This window comes from Topomyia yanbarensis, chromosome 3 (assembly GCF_030247195.1).
Source record: "Topomyia yanbarensis strain Yona2022 chromosome 3, ASM3024719v1, whole genome shotgun sequence".
Lineage (NCBI taxonomy): Eukaryota > Metazoa > Arthropoda > Insecta > Diptera > Culicidae > Topomyia > Topomyia yanbarensis.
The window spans coordinates 367906487-367929859 of record NC_080672.1 but is presented as its reverse complement, the minus strand read 5'-3'; the positions used below and the strand labels follow the sequence as shown (position 1 = coordinate 367929859).

At 32.7% G+C, this 23373-nt stretch overlaps 1 protein-coding gene across 5 annotated transcripts in view; it reads left to right on the top strand.

The window, feature by feature from the left end:
- Window positions 1-23373, top strand: part of LOC131690283 (four and a half LIM domains protein 2) — a 605833-nt gene that overhangs the window by 404761 nt on the left and 177699 nt on the right. The window contains exons 2-3 of one of the 5 annotated variants that reach the window (XM_058975936.1): window positions 18005-19425; window positions 19494-19571. The exons of 2 other annotated variants lie outside the window; for them this stretch is intronic. In XM_058975936.1, coding sequence (XP_058831919.1) covers window positions 18022-19425; window positions 19494-19571 — 1482 coding nt within the window. In that variant the 5' untranslated portion in view covers window positions 18005-18021. Of the gene's footprint in view, window positions 1-17717; window positions 19426-19493; window positions 19572-23373 lie in introns of those variants that run through there. 2 more of the 5 variants (XM_058975939.1, XM_058975935.1) reach the window with 2 other exon arrangements.

Below are 23373 nucleotides of genomic sequence, written 5' to 3'. Positions count from 1 at the left end.
CGAATAATATTTTCATTTATTGCCATTCGTCACAGGAAATAAACGTGAATAGATTTTTGGTAATGTCCAACCGAAAATAGATCGAAATAATGAGTTCAACCAGTTACAAAAAAAATTAATTCTAAAAGCAACAAATTCTCGAACCTAGGTCATGTCTTACCAGACGTTAAAACTGGGTTGGTATCGCTGCGATTCAAAATTGATTAGGGGAACTAAACTAGCTATCAAAATACTGGAGTTTGCAAGACAAGAACACTCATATTGTATTTGACTACACACTACTCTGATAAAAGCCAAGGGGGGAAATGGACAAATTCAAATGTAAACCAAACTACCCTTGATATGATCAAATGCCAAAACAGTTAGCGGACATTTGTATAGCTTATATAGCCGCTTTGAAAATACGTTTTTTTTTCTTTACTACACTTAACAAATGCCTCGAAATTCCCGAAAGTACGTGTAAATAACTTTCTTCGACAGTGACGCTTGCGTACAATAAAATATCCTTCAGCTCACAGCTCAACTCTAACCGAACGTCGGCGCGTGAGGTAATAAATGACAGACAGCATTTCATGGTGATTGACGTGATGTGAATGACATCTACGTGATGCATTTTTCACAATTTCATAACTAAGATTCAAACGATTATCTTTATTTTCGTCAAAACTTTATTTTGAGCTTCCTATGATGCAAACATTTCACAGTGGCACCTTTCCATACAAAGTTGTGATAAAATTATTAAAAATTGGGTATTAAACTAATTTTGGGTCGCTGAATCCATTTTAGCTATCAGTTTAAAAATTCCATAATTATTTTTTTCGGCTACTTTTATGTAAACCTATTTGAAGGCGTCGGTCGTTAAAGGGTTAATATACACGTTAGCAAAAATGGTATAAGTACTGGTACTAATTTTTCAGCAATATGATGTTGGTTAGGCAACAAATTGTAAAAAGATTTATGAGCGATAGGGCGTCTCCATATGGGTACCTACAAAAACATAGAGATAAAAACTTCGGCGCGAAAATGCGCGAAATGGGGCATGCATATCTTGAAACTATACTAAATTTTGAGTCAAATTCATGATTAGGGACCCAAGGGAAACCATCTCAAAAATTGTAATTCAATTTCTCAAAATTTTCTTGATACAGAACAAACGTAAATGATTTTTGAACAGAAAGCTAAGATCTATAGTTTAACACCTTCTTTTCAAAAAACTCAAAACTACTCTAATCGGTCGTGTAGTTTTTGATTATCGCCATATAAAGCCCGAAGGTACAAACAATTCTTGCGAATTGAATTGAACAGAAATCCTCGATATCACTTGCTTCAACGACATGTAAAAAATCATCTCAAAGTTTTGAGATAATTTTTTTGAAACTAAGAATATTTATAAATGGTTTACAATACATTGTGCATTTGTATAAGCGCCGTAAAATCGGTGAATTTGTTCATTACAATCAAACGTAAGAAATCGTAAATCAGGTAAAAGAAATTGAAATATATTGTTAACGCACAGTTTCGTTTTCTTTCCGGACATCACGACTGGCCCCTAGTAACTGAACGAAACTACATTGATGCTTGCCATTCTTGGCACAGATGCTTAGTTATTCAGTTTATGTCTAGTAGAAGTTTTAGTATATTTGGAACTTTCTGTGTTATGTTGTTTGAGTGTACAATAAAATACAAGATAAATTGACACCCACCGGAGTACGTCACAAAGGAAATGAAAAATCAGAAAACAAAAGAAAACAGGGATTAGAAAAAACTCTAAAATCAGAAATCAGGCATTCAAAATCTCATATTGGAATTGAGTAACTGGAAATCAAAAGATAATTCGAAATTAGAATTAAGATATTCGAAATTAAAAATTAACGATTTGAAATAAGAAATCAGAAAAAAATCCGAAAATGCAAATCAGAAATATAGAAAAAAAGAAAAAAGAAAATGAAATTAGAAATCAGACAAGAAATTAAAAGTTAGACATCTGGAATCAGAAAAAGAAGTAAGAGTAGTATAAAAAGAAAACAAGCCAGAAAATAGAAATCGGATAGCGGAAAAATAAACATAAATCAGAAAAAAGCAAAGCAATCAGAAATCAGTAAGCAGAAATACGAAATCAAAAAGAGATCAAGATAAAGAGAATGGGTGGACATGACGTAATTGGTAAAGCGATTTCCTTGCATGCAGCTCACCTAGCTCCAATTTCCAACCCATCAAATAAGAATAGATATTTTGTTTAAGAGATTCTTCTGACTTTAAAAATGAGGCGAATGACCCTTGGTTTCAAACAAAATTGAGCAAAAAAAATCAAGAATCGGGATCAGAAATGTTTTTGGAAATTTCTTATGAATCAGGACAAAGAAATTAGAAAAATAGCCAATATTGGACAAATCAAACAAATTTAAGAAAAACAGAAAATAGGTATCAGAAGTCCGAAAAAATAAATAAATATACAAATATACAAACAACTCAGACAAAAAGAAAAATCAGAAATTATAAATAAACCAAAATAAAAAAATTATCAATAAAGTAGAAGAAAGAAAACAGAAATTAGAAAAAGGAATAAAACATGAAAACGGGGTTTCCAAACATGAAATCAGAATTTGAAATGAGAGCTTAGGCAGTAAAAATCCGCGATTAAAAATTAAAATGAGTAGAAAATCAGAATTATAACAAAGAAAACCAGAAAAACAAGAAATCAGAAACGAGGAAAACTAAGAAATACTGAAAAGGATAATAGCAATTAGAACAAAAACTAGAAATTAAAAATCAGAAATGATTAAAAAGAAACCAGAGATCAAAAACAGCAATCGGAAAACGAATCAGGTTTAAGAAAATTGGAAATTTAAAAATAGAAATCTGAAAAAACCGAAATAAAAAAAAAATAAAATTTTAAATTAATTTAAAAAATGAGAAATTTGAAAAAACAATTTAAAATAGAGCATAAAAATTAAACAAAGAGAGAATCAAGAAATCAGAGATTAGACAGACAAAAGGAAATAGAAATCAGGAAAAGTATCACACATCACATATCAGACATTAGGGAATAAAAATTCGAAAACAGCAAACAATCAAGATTCAAAAAGTAAACATAACTTAATAAAAAAAGAAATGGGATAACAAAAATTAAAAATGATGAATTAGAAATTCTGTATCGATTTAGATTGCTGCTTGCTGTAAATAAATTTCTAATATGCTGTAGTTAAGAAAATAGAAGTATTCGAATCAGAAAACAATTAAATTTGAAATCGGAAATAATCAAAACAAAAAACAAGTAAAAAATCTAAAACAAGGAAACAAAAAGAGGATTTAGATGAAAATAAATCAACCAAAATCATAATAAAAATCAGAAAAGAATCGAGAATGTAAAACTAAACAATAAAATTGAAATTTAAATAGGGAAAACTTAATATTTGAATTCTTAATTTACAATTTTCAACTTTCAATTTGAAATTTGACATTTAAAATTTGAAATTTGAAATTTGAAATTTGAAATTTGAAACTTGAAACTTGAAACTTGAAACTTGAAACTTGAAACTTGCAACTTGAAACTTGAAACTTGAAACTTGAAACTTGAAACTTGAAACTTGAAACTTGAAACTTGAAACTTGAAACTTGAAACTTGAAACTTGAAACTTGAAACTTGAAACTTGAAACTTGAAACTTGAAACTTGAAACTTGAAACTTGAAACTTGAAACTTGAAACTTGAAACTTGAAACTTGAAACTTGAAACTTGAAACTTGAAACTTGAAACTTGAAACTTGAAACTTGAAACTTGAAACTTGAAACTTGAAACTTGAAACTTGAAACTTGAAACTTGAAACTTGAAACTTGAAACTTGAAACTTGAAACTTGAAACTTGAAACTTGAAACTTGAAACTTGAAACTTGAAACTTGAAACTTGAAACTTGAAACTTGAAACTTGAAACTTGAAACTTGAAACTTGAAACTTGAAACTTGAAACTTGAAACTTGAAACTTGAAACTTGAAACTTGAAACTTGAAACTTGAAACTTGAAACTTGAAACTTGAAACTTGAAACTTGAAACTTGAAACTTGAAACTTGAAACTTGAAACTTGAAACTTGAAACTTGAAACTTGAAACTTGAAACTTGAAACTTGAAACTTGAAACTTGAAACTTGAAACTTGAAACTTGAAACTTGAAACTTGAAACTTGAAACTTGAAACTTGAAACTTGAAACTTGAAACTTGAAACTTGAAACTTGAAACTTGAAACTTGAAACTTGAAACTTGAAACTTGAAACTTGAAACTTGAAACTTGAAACTTGAAACTTGAAACTTGAAACTTGAAACTTGAAACTTGAAACTTGAAACTTGAAACTTGAAACTTGAAACTTGAAACTTGAAACTTGAAACTTGAAACTTGAAACTTGAAACTTGAAACTTGAAACTTGAAACTTGAAACTTGAAACTTGAAACTTGAAACTTGAAACTTGAAACTTGAAACTTGAAACTTGAAACTTGAAACTTGAAACTTGAAACTTGAAACTTGAAACTTGAAACTTGAAACTTGAAACTTGAAACTTGAAACTTGAAACTTGAAACTTGAAACTTGAAACTTGAAACTTGAAACTTGAAACTTGAAACTTGAAACTTGAAACTTGAAACTTGAAACTTGAAACTTGAAACTTGAAACTTGAAACTTGAAACTTGAAACTTGAAACTTGAAACTTGAAACTTGAAACTTGAAACTTGAAACTTGAAACTTGAAACTTGAAACTTGAAACTTGAAACTTGAAACTTGAAACTTGAAACTTGAAACTTGAAACTTGAAACTTGAAACTTGAAACTTGAAACTTGAAACTTGAAACTTGAAACTTGAAACTTGAAACTTGAAACTTGAAACTTGAAACTTGAAACTTGAAACTTGAAACTTGAAACTTGAAACTTGAAACTTGAAACTTGAAACTTGAAACTTGAAACTTGAAACTTGAAACTTGAAACTTGAAACTTGAAACTTGAAACTTGAAACTTGAAACTTGAAACTTGAAACTTGAAACTTGAAACTTGAAACTTGAAACTTGAAACTTGAAACTTGAAACTTGAAACTTGAAACTTGAAACTTGAAACTTGAAACTTGAAACTTGAAACTTGAAACTTGAAACTTGAAACTTGAAACTTGAAACTTGAAACTTGAAACTTGAAACTTGAAACTTGAAACTTGAAACTTGAAACTTGAAACTTGAAACTTGAAACTTGAAACTTGAAACTTGAAACTTGAAACTTGAAACTTGAAACTTGAAACTTGAAACTTGAAACTTGAAACTTGAAACTTGAAACTTGAAACTTGAAACTTGAAACTTGAAACTTGAAACTTGAAACTTGAAACTTGAAACTTGAAACTTGAAACTTGAAACTTGAAACTTGAAACTTGAAACTTGAAACTTGAAACTTGAAACTTGAAACTTGAAACTTGAAACTTGAAACTTGAAACTTGAAACTTGAAACTTGAAACTTGAAACTTGAAACTTGAAACTTGAAACTTGAAACTTGAAACTTGAAACTTGAAACTTGAAACTTGAAACTTGAAACTTGAAACTTGAAACTTGAAACTTGAAACTTGAAACTTGAAACTTGAAACTTGAAACTTGAAACTTGAAACTTGAAACTTGAAACTTGAAACTTGAAACTTGAAACTTGAAACTTGAAACTTGAAACTTGAAACTTGAAACTTGAAACTTGAAACTTGAAACTTGAAACTTGAAACTTGAAACTTGAAACTTGAAACTTGAAACTTGAAACTTGAAACTTGAAACTTGAAACTTGAAACTTGAAACTTGAAACTTGAAACTTGAAACTTGAAACTTGAAACTTGAAACTTGAAACTTGAAACTTGAAACTTGAAACTTGAAACTTGAAACTTGAAACTTGAAACTTGAAACTTGAAACTTGAAACTTGAAACTTGAAACTTGAAACTTGAAACTTGAAACTTGAAACTTGAAACTTGAAACTTGAAACTTGAAACTTGAAACTTGAAACTTGAAACTTGAAACTTGAAACTTGAAACTTGAAACTTGAAACTTGAAACTTGAAACTTGAAACTTGAAACTTGAAACTTGAAACTTGAAACTTGAAACTTGAAACTTGAAACTTGAAACTTGAAACTTGAAACTTGAAACTTGAAACTTGAAACTTGAAACTTGAAACTTGAAACTTGAAACTTGAAACTTGAAACTTGAAACTTGAAACTTGAAACTTGAAACTTGAAACTTGAAACTTGAAACTTGAAACTTGAAACTTGAAACTTGAAACTTGAAACTTGAAACTTGAAACTTGAAACTTGAAACTTGAAACTTGAAACTTGAAACTTGAAACTTGAAACTTGAAACTTGAAACTTGAAACTTGAAACTTGAAACTTGAAACTTGAAACTTGAAACTTGAAACTTGAAACTTGAAACTTGAAACTTGAAACTTGAAACTTGAAACTTGAAACTTGAAACTTGAAACTTGAAACTTGAAACTTGAAACTTGAAACTTGAAACTTGAAACTTGAAACTTGAAACTTGAAACTTGAAACTTGAAACTTGAAACTTGAAACTTGAAACTTGAAACTTGAAACTTGAAACTTGAAACTTGAAACTTGAAACTTGAAACTTGAAACTTGAAACTTGAAACTTGAAACTTGAAACTTGAAACTTGAAACTTGAAACTTGAAACTTGAAACTTGAAACTTGAAACTTGAAACTTGAAACTTGAAACTTGAAACTTGAAACTTGAAACTTGAAACTTGAAACTTGAAACTTGAAACTTGAAACTTGAAACTTGAAACTTGAAACTTGAAACTTGAAACTTGAAACTTGAAACTTGAAACTTGAAACTTGAAACTTGAAACTTGAAACTTGAAACTTGAAACTTGAAACTTGAAACTTGAAACTTGAAACTTGAAACTTGAAACTTGAAACTTGAAACTTGAAACTTGAAACTTGAAACTTGAAACTTGAAACTTGAAACTTGAAACTTGAAACTTGAAACTTGAAACTTGAAACTTGAAACTTGAAACTTGAAACTTGAAACTTGAAACTTGAAACTTGAAACTTGAAACTTGAAACTTGAAACTTGAAACTTGAAACTTGAAACTTGAAACTTGAAACTTGAAACTTGAAACTTGAAACTTGAAACTTGAAACTTGAAACTTGAAACTTGAAACTTGAAACTTGAAACTTGAAACTTGAAACTTGAAACTTGAAACTTGAAACTTGAAACTTGAAACTTGAAACTTGAAACTTGAAACTTGAAACTTGAAACTTGAAACTTGAAACTTGAAACTTGAAACTTGAAACTTGAAACTTGAAACTTGAAACTTGAAACTTGAAACTTGAAACTTGAAACTTGAAACTTGAAACTTGAAACTTGAAACTTGAAACTTGAAACTTGAAACTTGAAACTTGAAACTTGAAACTTGAAACTTGAAACTTGAAACTTGAAACTTGAAACTTGAAACTTGAAACTTGAAACTTGAAACTTGAAACTTGAAACTTGAAACTTGAAACTTGAAACTTGAAACTTGAAACTTGAAACTTGAAACTTGAAACTTGAAACTTGAAACTTGAAACTTGAAACTTGAAACTTGAAACTTGAAACTTGAAACTTGAAACTTGAAACTTGAAACTTGAAACTTGAAACTTGAAACTTGAAACTTGAAACTTGAAACTTGAAACTTGAAACTTGAAACTTGAAACTTGAAACTTGAAACTTGAAACTTGAAACTTGAAACTTGAAACTTGAAACTTGAAACTTGAAACTTGAAACTTGAAACTTGAAACTTGAAACTTGAAACTTGAAACTTGAAACTTGAAACTTGAAACTTGAAACTTGAAACTTGAAACTTGAAACTTGAAACTTGAAACTTGAAACTTGAAACTTGAAACTTGAAACTTGAAACTTGAAACTTGAAACTTGAAACTTGAAACTTGAAACTTGAAACTTGAAACTTGAAACTTGAAACTTGAAACTTGAAACTTGAAACTTGAAACTTGAAACTTGAAACTTGAAACTTGAAACTTGAAACTTGAAACTTGAAACTTGAAACTTGAAACTTGAAACTTGAAACTTGAAACTTGAAACTTGAAACTTGAAACTTGAAACTTGAAACTTGAAACTTGAAACTTGAAACTTGAAACTTGAAACTTGAAACTTGAAACTTGAAACTTGAAACTTGAAACTTGAAACTTGAAACTTGAAACTTGAAACTTGAAACTTGAAACTTGAAACTTGAAACTTGAAACTTGAAACTTGAAACTTGAAACTTGAAACTTGAAACTTGAAACTTGAAACTTGAAACTTGAAACTTGAAACTTGAAACTTGAAACTTGAAACTTGAAACTTGAAACTTGAAACTTGAAACTTGAAACTTGAAACTTGAAACTTGAAACTTGAAACTTGAAACTTGAAACTTGAAACTTGAAACTTGAAACTTGAAACTTGAAACTTGAAACTTGAAACTTGAAACTTGAAACTTGAAACTTGAAACTTGAAACTTGAAACTTGAAACTTGAAACTTGAAACTTGAAACTTGAAACTTGAAACTTGAAACTTGAAACTTGAAACTTGAAACTTGAAACTTGAAACTTGAAACTTGAAACTTGAAACTTGAAACTTGAAACTTGAAACTTGAAACTTGAAACTTGAAACTTGAAACTTGAAACTTGAAACTTGAAACTTGAAACTTGAAACTTGAAACTTGAAACTTGAAACTTGAAACTTGAAACTTGAAACTTGAAACTTGAAACTTGAAACTTGAAACTTGAAACTTGAAACTTGAAACTTGAAACTTGAAACTTGAAACTTGAAACTTGAAACTTGAAACTTGAAACTTGAAACTTGAAACTTGAAACTTGAAACTTGAAACTTGAAACTTGAAACTTGAAACTTGAAACTTGAAACTTGAAACTTGAAACTTGAAACTTGAAACTTGAAACTTGAAACTTGAAACTTGAAACTTGAAACTTGAAACTTGAAACTTGAAACTTGAAACTTGAAACTTGAAACTTGAAACTTGAAACTTGAAACTTGAAACTTGAAACTTGAAACTTGAAACTTGAAACTTGAAACTTGAAACTTGAAACTTGAAACTTGAAACTTGAAACTTGAAACTTGAAACTTGAAACTTGAAACTTGAAACTTGAAACTTGAAACTTGAAACTTGAAACTTGAAACTTGAAACTTGAAACTTGAAACTTGAAACTTGAAACTTGAAACTTGAAACTTGAAACTTGAAACTTGAAACTTGAAACTTGAAACTTGAAACTTGAAACTTGAAACTTGAAACTTGAAACTTGAAACTTGAAACTTGAAACTTGAAACTTGAAACTTGAAACTTGAAACTTGAAACTTGAAACTTGAAACTTGAAACTTGAAACTTGAAACTTGAAACTTGAAACTTGAAACTTGAAACTTGAAACTTGAAACTTGAAACTTGAAACTTGAAACTTGAAACTTGAAACTTGAAACTTGAAACTTGAAACTTGAAACTTGAAACTTGAAACTTGAAACTTGAAACTTGAAACTTGAAACTTGAAACTTGAAACTTGAAACTTGAAACTTGAAACTTGAAACTTGAAACTTGAAACTTGAAACTTGAAACTTGAAACTTGAAACTTGAAACTTGAAACTTGAAACTTGAAACTTGAAACTTGAAACTTGAAACTTGAAACTTGAAACTTGAAACTTGAAACTTGAAACTTGAAACTTGAAACTTGAAACTTGAAACTTGAAACTTGAAACTTGAAACTTGAAACTTGAAACTTGAAACTTGAAACTTGAAACTTGAAACTTGAAACTTGAAACTTGAAACTTGAAACTTGAAACTTGAAACTTGAAACTTGAAACTTGAAACTTGAAACTTGAAACTTGAAACTTGAAACTTGAAACTTGAAACTTGAAACTTGAAACTTGAAACTTGAAACTTGAAACTTGAAACTTGAAACTTGAAACTTGAAACTTGAAACTTGAAACTTGAAACTTGAAACTTGAAACTTGAAACTTGAAACTTGAAACTTGAAACTTGAAACTTGAAACTTGAAACTTGAAACTTGAAACTTGAAACTTGAAACTTGAAACTTGAAACTTGAAACTTGAAACTTGAAACTTGAAACTTGAAACTTGAAACTTGAAACTTGAAACTTGAAACTTGAAACTTGAAACTTGAAACTTGAAACTTGAAACTTGAAACTTGAAACTTGAAACTTGAAACTTGAAACTTGAAACTTGAAACTTGAAACTTGAAACTTGAAACTTGAAACTTGAAACTTGAAACTTGAAACTTGAAACTTGAAACTTGAAACTTGAAACTTGAAACTTGAAACTTGAAACTTGAAACTTGAAACTTGAAACTTGAAACTTGAAACTTGAAACTTGAAACTTGAAACTTGAAACTTGAAACTTGAAACTTGAAACTTGAAACTTGAAACTTGAAACTTGAAACTTGAAACTTGAAACTTGAAACTTGAAACTTGAAACTTGAAACTTGAAACTTGAAACTTGAAACTTGAAACTTGAAACTTGAAACTTGAAACTTGAAACTTGAAACTTGAAACTTGAAACTTGAAACTTGAAACTTGAAACTTGAAACTTGAAACTTGAAACTTGAAACTTGAAACTTGAAACTTGAAACTTGAAACTTGAAACTTGAAACTTGAAACTTGAAACTTGAAACTTGAAACTTGAAACTTGAAACTTGAAACTTGAAACTTGAAACTTGAAACTTGAAACTTGAAACTTGAAACTTGAAACTTGAAACTTGAAACTTGAAACTTGAAACTTGAAACTTGAAACTTGAAACTTGAAACTTGAAACTTGAAACTTGAAACTTGAAACTTGAAACTTGAAACTTGAAACTTGAAACTTGAAACTTGAAACTTGAAACTTGAAACTTGAAACTTGAAACTTGAAACTTGAAACTTGAAACTTGAAACTTGAAACTTGAAACTTGAAACTTGAAACTTGAAACTTGAAACTTGAAACTTGAAACTTGAAACTTGAAACTTGAAACTTGAAACTTGAAACTTGAAACTTGAAACTTGAAACTTGAAACTTGAAACTTGAAACTTGAAACTTGAAACTTGAAACTTGAAACTTGAAACTTGAAACTTGAAACTTGAAACTTGAAACTTGAAACTTGAAACTTGAAACTTGAAACTTGAAACTTGAAACTTGAAACTTGAAACTTGAAACTTGAAACTTGAAACTTGAAACTTGAAACTTGAAACTTGAAACTTGAAACTTGAAACTTGAAACTTGAAACTTGAAACTTGAAACTTGAAACTTGAAACTTGAAACTTGAAACTTGAAACTTGAAACTTGAAACTTGAAACTTGAAACTTGAAACTTGAAACTTGAAACTTGAAACTTGAAACTTGAAACTTGAAACTTGAAACTTGAAACTTGAAACTTGAAACTTGAAACTTGAAACTTGAAACTTGAAACTTGAAACTTGAAACTTGAAACTTGAAACTTGAAACTTGAAACTTGAAACTTGAAACTTGAAACTTGAAACTTGAAACTTGAAACTTGAAACTTGAAACTTGAAACTTGAAACTTGAAACTTGAAACTTGAAACTTGAAACTTGAAACTTGAAACTTGAAACTTGAAACTTGAAACTTGAAACTTGAAACTTGAAACTTGAAACTTGAAACTTGAAACTTGAAACTTGAAACTTGAAACTTGAAACTTGAAACTTGAAACTTGAAACTTGAAACTTGAAACTTGAAACTTGAAACTTGAAACTTGAAACTTGAAACTTGAAACTTGAAACTTGAAACTTGAAACTTGAAACTTGAAACTTGAAACTTGAAACTTGAAACTTGAAACTTGAAACTTGAAACTTGAAACTTGAAACTTGAAACTTGAAACTTGAAACTTGAAACTTGAAACTTGAAACTTGAAACTTGAAACTTGAAACTTGAAACTTGAAACTTGAAACTTGAAACTTGAAACTTGAAACTTGAAACTTGAAACTTGAAACTTGAAACTTGAAACTTGAAACTTGAAACTTGAAACTTGAAACTTGAAACTTGAAACTTGAAACTTGAAACTTGAAACTTGAAACTTGAAACTTGAAACTTGAAACTTGAAACTTGAAACTTGAAACTTGAAACTTGAAACTTGAAACTTGAAACTTGAAACTTGAAACTTGAAACTTGAAACTTGAAACTTGAAACTTGAAACTTGAAACTTGAAACTTGAAACTTGAAACTTGAAACTTGAAACTTGAAACTTGAAACTTGAAACTTGAAACTTGAAACTTGAAACTTGAAACTTGAAACTTGAAACTTGAAACTTGAAACTTGAAACTTGAAACTTGAAACTTGAAACTTGAAACTTGAAACTTGAAACTTGAAACTTGAAACTTGAAACTTGAAACTTGAAACTTGAAACTTGAAACTTGAAACTTGAAACTTGAAACTTGAAACTTGAAACTTGAAACTTGAAACTTGAAACTTGAAACTTGAAACTTGAAACTTGAAACTTGAAACTTGAAACTTGAAACTTGAAACTTGAAACTTGAAACTTGAAACTTGAAACTTGAAACTTGAAACTTGAAACTTGAAACTTGAAACTTGAAACTTGAAACTTGAAACTTGAAACTTGAAACTTGAAACTTGAAACTTGAAACTTGAAACTTGAAACTTGAAACTTGAAACTTGAAACTTGAAACTTGAAACTTGAAACTTGAAACTTGAAACTTGAAACTTGAAACTTGAAACTTGAAACTTGAAACTTGAAACTTGAAACTTGAAACTTGAAACTTGAAACTTGAAACTTGAAACTTGAAACTTGAAACTTGAAACTTGAAACTTGAAACTTGAAACTTGAAACTTGAAACTTGAAACTTGAAACTTGAAACTTGAAACTTGAAACTTGAAACTTGAAACTTGAAACTTGAAACTTGAAACTTGAAACTTGAAACTTGAAACTTGAAACTTGAAACTTGAAACTTGAAACTTGAAACTTGAAACTTGAAACTTGAAACTTGAAACTTGAAACTTGAAACTTGAAACTTGAAACTTGAAACTTGAAACTTGAAACTTGAAACTTGAAACTTGAAACTTGAAACTTGAAACTTGAAACTTGAAACTTGAAACTTGAAACTTGAAACTTGAAACTTGAAACTTGAAACTTGAAACTTGAAACTTGAAACTTGAAACTTGAAACTTGAAACTTGAAACTTGAAACTTGAAACTTGAAACTTGAAACTTGAAACTTGAAACTTGAAACTTGAAACTTGAAACTTGAAACTTGAAACTTGAAACTTGAAACTTGAAACTTGAAACTTGAAACTTGAAACTTGAAACTTGAAACTTGAAACTTGAAACTTGAAACTTGAAACTTGAAACTTGAAACTTGAAACTTGAAACTTGAAACTTGAAACTTGAAACTTGAAACTTGAAACTTGAAACTTGAAACTTGAAACTTGAAACTTGAAACTTGAAACTTGAAACTTGAAACTTGAAACTTGAAACTTGAAACTTGAAACTTGAAACTTGAAACTTGAAACTTGAAACTTGAAACTTGAAACTTGAAACTTGAAACTTGAAACTTGAAACTTGAAACTTGAAACTTGAAACTTGAAACTTGAAACTTGAAACTTGAAACTTGAAACTTGAAACTTGAAACTTGAAACTTGAAACTTGAAACTTGAAACTTGAAACTTGAAACTTGAAACTTGAAACTTGAAACTTGAAACTTGAAACTTGAAACTTGAAACTTGAAACTTGAAACTTGAAACTTGAAACTTGAAACTTGAAACTTGAAACTTGAAACTTGAAACTTGAAACTTGAAACTTGAAACTTGAAACTTGAAACTTGAAACTTGAAACTTGAAACTTGAAACTTGAAACTTGAAACTTGAAACTTGAAACTTGAAACTTGAAACTTGAAACTTGAAACTTGAAACTTGAAACTTGAAACTTGAAACTTGAAACTTGAAACTTGAAACTTGAAACTTGAAACTTGAAACTTGAAACTTGAAACTTGAAACTTGAAACTTGAAACTTGAAACTTGAAACTTGAAACTTGAAACTTGAAACTTGAAACTTGAAACTTGAAACTTGAAACTTGAAACTTGAAACTTGAAACTTGAAACTTGAAACTTGAAACTTGAAACTTGAAACTTGAAACTTGAAACTTGAAACTTGAAACTTGAAACTTGAAACTTGAAACTTGAAACTTGAAACTTGAAACTTGAAACTTGAAACTTGAAACTTGAAACTTGAAACTTGAAACTTGAAACTTGAAACTTGAAACTTGAAACTTGAAACTTGAAACTTGAAACTTGAAACTTGAAACTTGAAACTTGAAACTTGAAACTTGAAACTTGAAACTTGAAACTTGAAACTTGAAACTTGAAACTTGAAACTTGAAACTTGAAACTTGAAACTTGAAACTTGAAACTTGAAACTTGAAACTTGAAACTTGAAACTTGAAACTTGAAACTTGAAACTTGAAACTTGAAACTTGAAACTTGAAACTTGAAACTTGAAACTTGAAACTTGAAACTTGAAACTTGAAACTTGAAACTTGAAACTTGAAACTTGAAACTTGAAACTTGAAACTTGAAACTTGAAACTTGAAACTTGAAACTTGAAACTTGAAACTTGAAACTTGAAACTTGAAACTTGAAACTTGAAACTTGAAACTTGAAACTTGAAACTTGAAACTTGAAACTTGAAACTTGAAACTTGAAACTTGAAACTTGAAACTTGAAACTTGAAACTTGAAACTTGAAACTTGAAACTTGAAACTTGAAACTTGAAACTTGAAACTTGAAACTTGAAACTTGAAACTTGAAACTTGAAACTTGAAACTTGAAACTTGAAACTTGAAACTTGAAACTTGAAACTTGAAACTTGAAACTTGAAACTTGAAACTTGAAACTTGAAACTTGAAACTTGAAACTTGAAACTTGAAACTTGAAACTTGAAACTTGAAACTTGAAACTTGAAACTTGAAACTTGAAACTTGAAACTTGAAACTTGAAACTTGAAACTTGAAACTTGAAACTTGAAACTTGAAACTTGAAACTTGAAACTTGAAACTTGAAACTTGAAACTTGAAACTTGAAACTTGAAACTTGAAACTTGAAACTTGAAACTTGAAACTTGAAACTTGAAACTTGAAACTTGAAACTTGAAACTTGAAACTTGAAACTTGAAACTTGAAACTTGAAACTTGAAACTTGAAACTTGAAACTTGAAACTTGAAACTTGAAACTTGAAACTTGAAACTTGAAACTTGAAACTTGAAACTTGAAACTTGAAACTTGAAACTTGAAACTTGAAACTTGAAACTTGAAACTTGAAACTTGAAACTTGAAACTTGAAACTTGAAACTTGAAACTTGAAACTTGAAACTTGAAACTTGAAACTTGAAACTTGAAACTTGAAACTTGAAACTTGAAACTTGAAACTTGAAACTTGAAACTTGAAACTTGAAACTTGAAACTTGAAACTTGAAACTTGAAACTTGAAACTTGAAACTTGAAACTTGAAACTTGAAACTTGAAACTTGAAACTTGAAACTTGAAACTTGAAACTTGAAACTTGAAACTTGAAACTTGAAACTTGAAACTTGAAACTTGAAACTTGAAACTTGAAACTTGAAACTTGAAACTTGAAACTTGAAACTTGAAACTTGAAACTTGAAACTTGAAACTTGAAACTTGAAACTTGAAACTTGAAACTTGAAACTTGAAACTTGAAACTTGAAACTTGAAACTTGAAACTTGAAACTTGAAACTTGAAACTTGAAACTTGAAACTTGAAACTTGAAACTTGAAACTTGAAACTTGAAACTTGAAACTTGAAACTTGAAACTTGAAACTTGAAACTTGAAACTTGAAACTTGAAACTTGAAACTTGAAACTTGAAACTTGAAACTTGAAACTTGAAACTTGAAACTTGAAACTTGAAACTTGAAACTTGAAACTTGAAACTTGAAACTTGAAACTTGAAACTTGAAACTTGAAACTTGAAACTTGAAACTTGAAACTTGAAACTTGAAACTTGAAACTTGAAACTTGAAACTTGAAACTTGAAACTTGAAACTTGAAACTTGAAACTTGAAACTTGAAACTTGAAACTTGAAACTTGAAACTTGAAACTTGAAACTTGAAACTTGAAACTTGAAACTTGAAACTTGAAACTTGAAACTTGAAACTTGAAACTTGAAACTTGAAACTTGAAACTTGAAACTTGAAACTTGAAACTTGAAACTTGAAACTTGAAACTTGAAACTTGAAACTTGAAACTTGAAACTTGAAACTTGAAACTTGAAACTTGAAACTTGAAACTTGAAACTTGAAACTTGAAACTTGAAACTTGAAACTTGAAACTTGAAACTTGAAACTTGAAACTTGAAACTTGAAACTTGAAACTTGAAACTTGAAACTTGAAACTTGAAACTTGAAACTTGAAACTTGAAACTTGAAACTTGAAACTTGAAACTTGAAACTTAAAACTTAAAACTTGAAACTTGAAACTGGAAACTGGAAACTGGAAACTTGAAACTTGAAACTTGAAACTTGAAACTTGAAACTGGAAACTTGAAACTGGAAATATGAAATTTGAAATTTGAAACTTGAAATTTGAAATCTGAAATTTGAATTTTTGAAATTTGAATTTTTGAAACTTGAATTTTAGAAATTTGAATTTTAGAAATTTGAGATTTGAATTTTTGAAATTTGAATCTTAGAAATTTGAAATTTGAATTTTAGAAATTTGAATTTTAGAAATTTGTAATTTGAAAGTTGAAAATTTAAATTAGAAATTTGAAAATTTCAATTTCATTTCAAATTTCAATTTTTAATTGAATTTAATTTTTTTCCGTCTTATCCTTTTCCGAAGTTCTTATTACTCGTTTCCTGTTTCTTATTCCATGTTTCCTATTTCATATTTTTATTTCCTATGTCTTATTTCCTATTTCCTATTTCCTTTTCCCTATTTCTAATTTCGAATTTTAAATTTCAAACTTCAAACAAATTTTAAATTTTCAACGTCAAACTCAAAACTTCGAACTTCAAATTTCACATTTCAAATTTCAAACTTCACACTTCAAATTTTAAATACCAAACGTTCTCTTCATGGAGAGATAATGTCTATAAATTTTGAAACGCAAAATTGAGTTTCAAACTGATCCTGATACTGAAATATTTCACCGAATATAAATGGGAGCAAAGTATCAATTGTTGCACTCATACGCCCACAACCTCAAAACAGCTGTCAGTGTTGAAGAAGACGTTGCTTTTTTGGTTCGATTTTTAAACCAAAAACTAGTTTGTCCTCGTACTTGGCACGCGCGACCCGACGCGTCGTCGATCGATGATTGCTCGTGAAGCATAAAAATAATGCTGAATCAATACAAGAACACGAACAGGGCCTACACTGTGAATCACCAATTCGCAAAGCAGTGTCATGATCAACAAAACAAGTGCCGAAATGTTGTTGTTTCTTACCCCTCCGTCCCTCCTACCCTCTGCTTAAATACCTCACCGGGACGTAGCAAATTCTCACTTTCACTAACCGGCAGACAGTTTGAAACGACTCGGGAACTACTCGTTTCTTTTGTCGATCATTTTCTTTTTATTTTTCTGTTTGGTCGAAATCTCATTCGTCTTCTCACAATCAGTAACACTTCATTTGATTTCAATCGATCCCACCCCGAACCGATTAGTTCATTTTAGTCACCGGTCCGGGTAATTAGTTTCGTTCGCCCACTAGTCCTCGCTGGCATTTGCTTCCCGAAGAACTTGATTCGAAGCTCAATTTGGAATTCTGCTTGGAAACGCAGAGGACAACCAACATGGAAAGCTTTCGCTAGTTACGACGGTGATCGTGGAAATTGCGCAGCAAACAAAATTCGCTACGTAAAAATCACCGATTGTGCAATCACACAGACTGGTGTTACATAATTGGAAAATTTGAGATACTTTCGAAGAAGTTCCATCCAAACGCACTAAAATGGGTGTCTTTTTGTCGGTTCTAGTGGCCAGCGTGGGTGTTATGGATCTGGTCAACTGTTTAGCTTACGTTTCAAACCAGCTCTCGTCCAGACCGGCTGTCATAGATGAAGATCTCGAACGATATCGAAGGTTACTCAAAGAAAAGCTGGAAGATGTTCCGAAGGGTGCGATTGATGGGTTGACGGTCGCCCAGGATGGTGTCACCTACAAAGATGGTTATCGCGTGGAAACGTTTGACGAGGCGAGGTTAGATCAATTGAATGTGAAGATCCGGGAGCTGGAGCGAAAGAGTCACGAAAAGGATCAGAGATTAGATCAACTAAACGTACAATTGCAGGAGCTGGAAAGAAAATCAGCTGAACGAGAAGTAGTGATCGAGGAGCTTAGGTCCAGATCGGTCAGTCGAGCAGTTAGTCCAATTCCAACCAGTTCAAGAGGTTCCGCAGTCTTTCGAGAAATCCCGCAGATCTTACTTGGTGATGATGATTCCCGACAAGGGTCAAACAAGTTTCGACCAATCTCCCGAGAAGATGAGCTCAGGCGAACCATCAAGAGACGATCGTTGTCATCGAATGCGTCCGAAGATCGTTCCGAAGAGTTGGAAGCACTAACCCGATTAGAAGACGATGAAGCCACGCAGATGGAAGATTATGTACCGCTGGTGTATAGCAGGGACGACCTTAAGGATCCAAGTTCTTCAAAGCACAAAATCAGTCCTATCCAAGAGATTTGTGCGGTGCACGAAAATGAAGATCGACAACAGCGATCGCCGGAACTTAAATTGGGTGCAGGTTATGACGATGTCAAACTAGTAGAAGCGAACGAGAAGCAACACAATCAATCACCTTCGTTTGTAGAAGAAGTTCGTACTAGTGACGATAGTTCGTCGGATGATTTTCTAGCCGTCACCAGGGAATTAAAGCAGTGGTCAAACTCCAGGAACAATTTACCGGAACTACCGAAATTAACAACAGAAACGTTTTTAACGAGCAGTGAGTCCGTTCCATCGAACCTCAGCTCCCATTCCAACAGTCCAGACCCTGATCATCCATCACTGAAACGAACTAGGAAGAAAAGTGACTTAACTGCTCTTTTACTCGAAGAAGAACGTAAAACCGAACCGTTCAGCGGTGTGATCATCCAAACCGAAGAATACGACTCGGAAGGACCCGAACGTACGGAGTTTCTACAATCCAAGTCACCGTCGCCCTATGTTGGTGCCTTCCTGGACAACGAACGGATAGAATCTACTGGCCAGTTAATCCCTCTTGTCATTGATGCACCAAAACCTCCTCCGTCGGATCAAGAGGAAACGTCGATATCCCGGGAATACCAACAGTTATCGACAGCCTCTCCTCAAACGAACCGTTCCAGAGATTCCACCATATCTCCAGCACCGAACGGTTCATTCGGATCGCCTGCTTCGACGGTCTCATCAATTGTAGTGAGTACTCACACCCCCAATCTCCACCTCCATGAATTACGCTAAAATATATTTATTTCGAATTTTAGGACGATTCCGTCGATGGTACACCCTCGGAACCCATTGACGATCGGTCATCGCCTCTTCCCGTTCATCCTGATCCAAATGTAAGTAAGGACGAAATTGTTTCACTTGCTTCCACCAGTATCTCTTCTGGTAGTCTAGAAATGCATGTTGACCAAACACCTGTGAAACAATCTCCACCACCAGAAATAGTTCAGCTCAAGACTACAGCGGTCGATCTTGGCGCTGGTGGTGTCGACCGGAAGGGTTCAAAGAGTCCGGCAACAATTGAGAGCAAACCAGCGCCCCCAAGACGTTTTCGCACACGGAAACGAATGATTCGCAGTGTGACACCTATCGACTTCAACCAGTCGTTCATGGACCGGCTGACCCAACAACGGATGTGCGTGTCCCCCTCGGAACTGGAAGACTACATCGACAGTTTGGACGAAATTAAAATTGATCCACCGAAACCAGTTACACCGAACTATTTCCTACCAACAACTCCGATGACCTCTGGTGTTCCCAGTTTACTACTGACGGATGAAAAAGGAGATGATGCTCGCTTTCTTGACTCTCTGTCAACAAAGTCGTTCTACGGAGAAAGAAACGCATCACCGATTCAAACCTTGGATCATCGAGTTAACTACGTTGAGTGGATCAAAAAGTTCCCGGAAAACATGACCAGCCATCTGGAGCTGGAAGATTTTGACAGTGATGACGAAGAAGTTGAAAATATTATAAAAGGATCGACGAAATCTAACGACAATCAAATAGTTAGTAGCGAGATTACGGATAGCAGTAGCAGGCCTTCTATTAAATCAACTCCTGAGTCAGAGTCAGATATCGCAAAAAGTCCAGAAGAAGCCACGATAAATCAACTCAGTGAATTACAGCTCCAAGTTGATCCTTCTCCAATATCGCAGACCTCCGACTATTCGCTGTCATCTGAGTCCATACCTGATTCGAGTTCCATGGTTCTTGGCTCCCCGTTGCTGAACTCAATCCCTTCACCAACTACCCATTTCACGCCGATACCCTCTCCAAATATTTCACTAAACTCATTAACTCCGGACCCGAACTCTCTATCACCTCGACCACTCCCCAAGCTCATCATCCCATCTCACTCAGCAACTCTCTCTCCCATCCCGAAAAACATGACACCCGATGAAATGGTTTACGACATCGGTCACCTTGATGGATTGATCTTTGAAACAAAAAGCCGATCACCGTCTCCCGCACCTCCAACCATGCTTTCGCCGGAAGAGTTGGCTTACGATATTGGTAACCTCGGCGGGCTGATTCTGGGACCACCAAGTCGAACTGCATCCCCTCTTACAGCGTTGTCATCGCCAACACCAGGATCGTCGCTGTTGTCATCGTCACCGTGGACCTCACTATCCTACACCGAATCAGCGGGCAGCTCTGGTCCGGACAGTACAAACGCCGCAAACAACACCTAACAATAATTTGTGATCAGTGGTAGCTTTTAGACATTGTTCCTACATGCTTTCAATTTGCTGTGGCTTCATCTTCCCTGCTTAACCTCATCTTGTTCATCGTCGTCCGATTTGCGATAGAGACACTGACACAAAGCAAGCAACTGTTATATCCGTTGTTAATAAATTGTTTTTAAACCACACAAAACACGGTTGCTTTTCTTTATTTTGATAACCTTCCCCCTACTGATTAACTGAGAGCGTTTCCTACGGCTTCGAGTGACATATTTACCACGCGTTCCATTCCCCGTACCGAGTACCTATTGGTGGTTATGCTTTTTTTTTAATTGAATGCAAATATCATTCGGAATTTATGCGAACTTTTAAAATTTTCAGGTTGAATCATTCTATATATTAGGTATAAAGTCATCAGAATCCGACATCAACTTAGAGCTAAGATTAATTAGCTCCAATCTTGTGTTTCGCAATTTCCATAACTAGATTAGTTATAGGTTTTGTTCCCTTCACTATCAAAAGTGGTTTTACCAAATTTTCTCCTTGGTGAAGAAAAATTTGCGAACATTTGCCCGTAAAGCGCACAAAACCTAAACCTAAATTTGTTATGAAATTTGCGTTTTGAATTTGTCTCATAAGAATCCGATACTAACTTAGTGATTGGCAAAACTGTATTATTGTGCAACATGAGGCAAAACTATGTCGCCATTCACCTCGGATACTCCCCTTACATCCCCGCGGTGCCAACTGGGGTACGAGCCACCTAATGCCATTATTGCTGGGACCCGAGGCTGGTTCAAGCGGGTACAAACGACGCGTACGTGGAGCTGTTAATGTATCCATCGTCCACAGTAAAGCTTTCGGTACAGTTAATGCTCATTTTGGGCCGCTCAAAATTATTTCATGTTCTCTTCACAAATAAAATCGAGTTTTCTCTTGTAGCTTCGGTTTGTTTACAATTTTCGATTAGTTTTTTCGAGACTATTCAGTCTTTTCCTTTAAAAAAAATGATTAAATATATTTCAAGACATTTTATCGCTCAAGCTTAACGAAAAGTAAAAAGATCTGGAAACAATCATTGACGTGTAAATAAGACGCAACACTCCTGATGGCCAGCTGTCCGGAGCTCAAGTTGCTCGTTTAAAGTTCTCGAAAATTTATCGCGTGCGACTGTCGTACATATCGCTAATATCATATTGTCTACCAAGACATACCTCCTGACCAGGCCAGTGCGCAAGGGGAGAGTTTTGGAGGTTCAAACCCCTCCCATGAGGGTTTTGAATTACTTTTATATTTATTAACCTCATGCCCATGAAAAAAATATATTTCCAGCCGTGTCATTTGAGCTCAGTCATTCTAGAAAAAGTCGTTTCAGAAACTAAATAAGAAATCTTGCGAAAGTGGCTGGAAAGGAATGTATGTCAAATTGGTCTTCTTCTCTGGATCGATTCATGTTTCGACACATTTCGATATTAGCAACAGTTGTAAGTAGATCAGTTACAGAGCAAAGGTCGGTCAGCGGGCAAGCAACAGGAGCTAACTAGGCAAAGCACGAAGTCGGAGAAATTGGGGATATCGTTGTATGGAGAAAATTCACCGCTAATTATCGTCTCCGTTGGAGAGCTGATACCTAAATGGCTCACACGATCGTATCGGGAGAAATACGGCCGCCGAGGAACTCTCAGCACCAGCTAGCAGATAAATAGGAACGAGTAGCGCCAAGAAGGACTAGAAACCCCTCGAGGATGGTTGTAATGAGATGTAAATCTCTATAGTTGACACCTTCGAGGTGGTTCGTGTCTCAACAGGTGACGGTATTTGCAGCAGTTCTGAGTGGGTTGGATATACCGAGAAGTTTGGACAGTAAGCAAAAAAAGCAGCAATGGAAAAAACATGAACGATAAACACAATCAGCAAGCAGCACAAGAGCAAGAGCATAATCCCTACTGAAGTAGTACCTAACGATTGCCACCGATGGATGAGGATTGCGAGATACAAGACGTTTAATAGGTAGGCTGAATCACTACAAACCAATCCGACACTACCATGGGCTAGCAGGCATCGGTATCTATTGAAGATTCCTTCTCGATAACAGAAAGTCACCCAAACTGTTGAGCTAAGTCGATTAGTACACAAGACTCGGCCCTCCAGGACTCGGAAAAAAAACTTCAAAGTAAGACGGCTTTTCTATACCTTTATTTTATAAGGAACCTAAAAAATCAAAACCTCCCCATGAGAATATTATGCGCACGGGCCTGCTCCTGACCCTTTCCTACTAACACAATTCCAATGCTCGTGGAGATCCATAGGTAGTCTCGGACTCTATCTACAGCGAGTGTCAAACTAACATTCCTTTCCTTCCCCGGTAGAACAGCATTGGACGTGGCCGGCGTCGTTATTAACCACTTTATACAAATGTTGGGTTAGTAAAACATGCTCAGTGCGAACGATT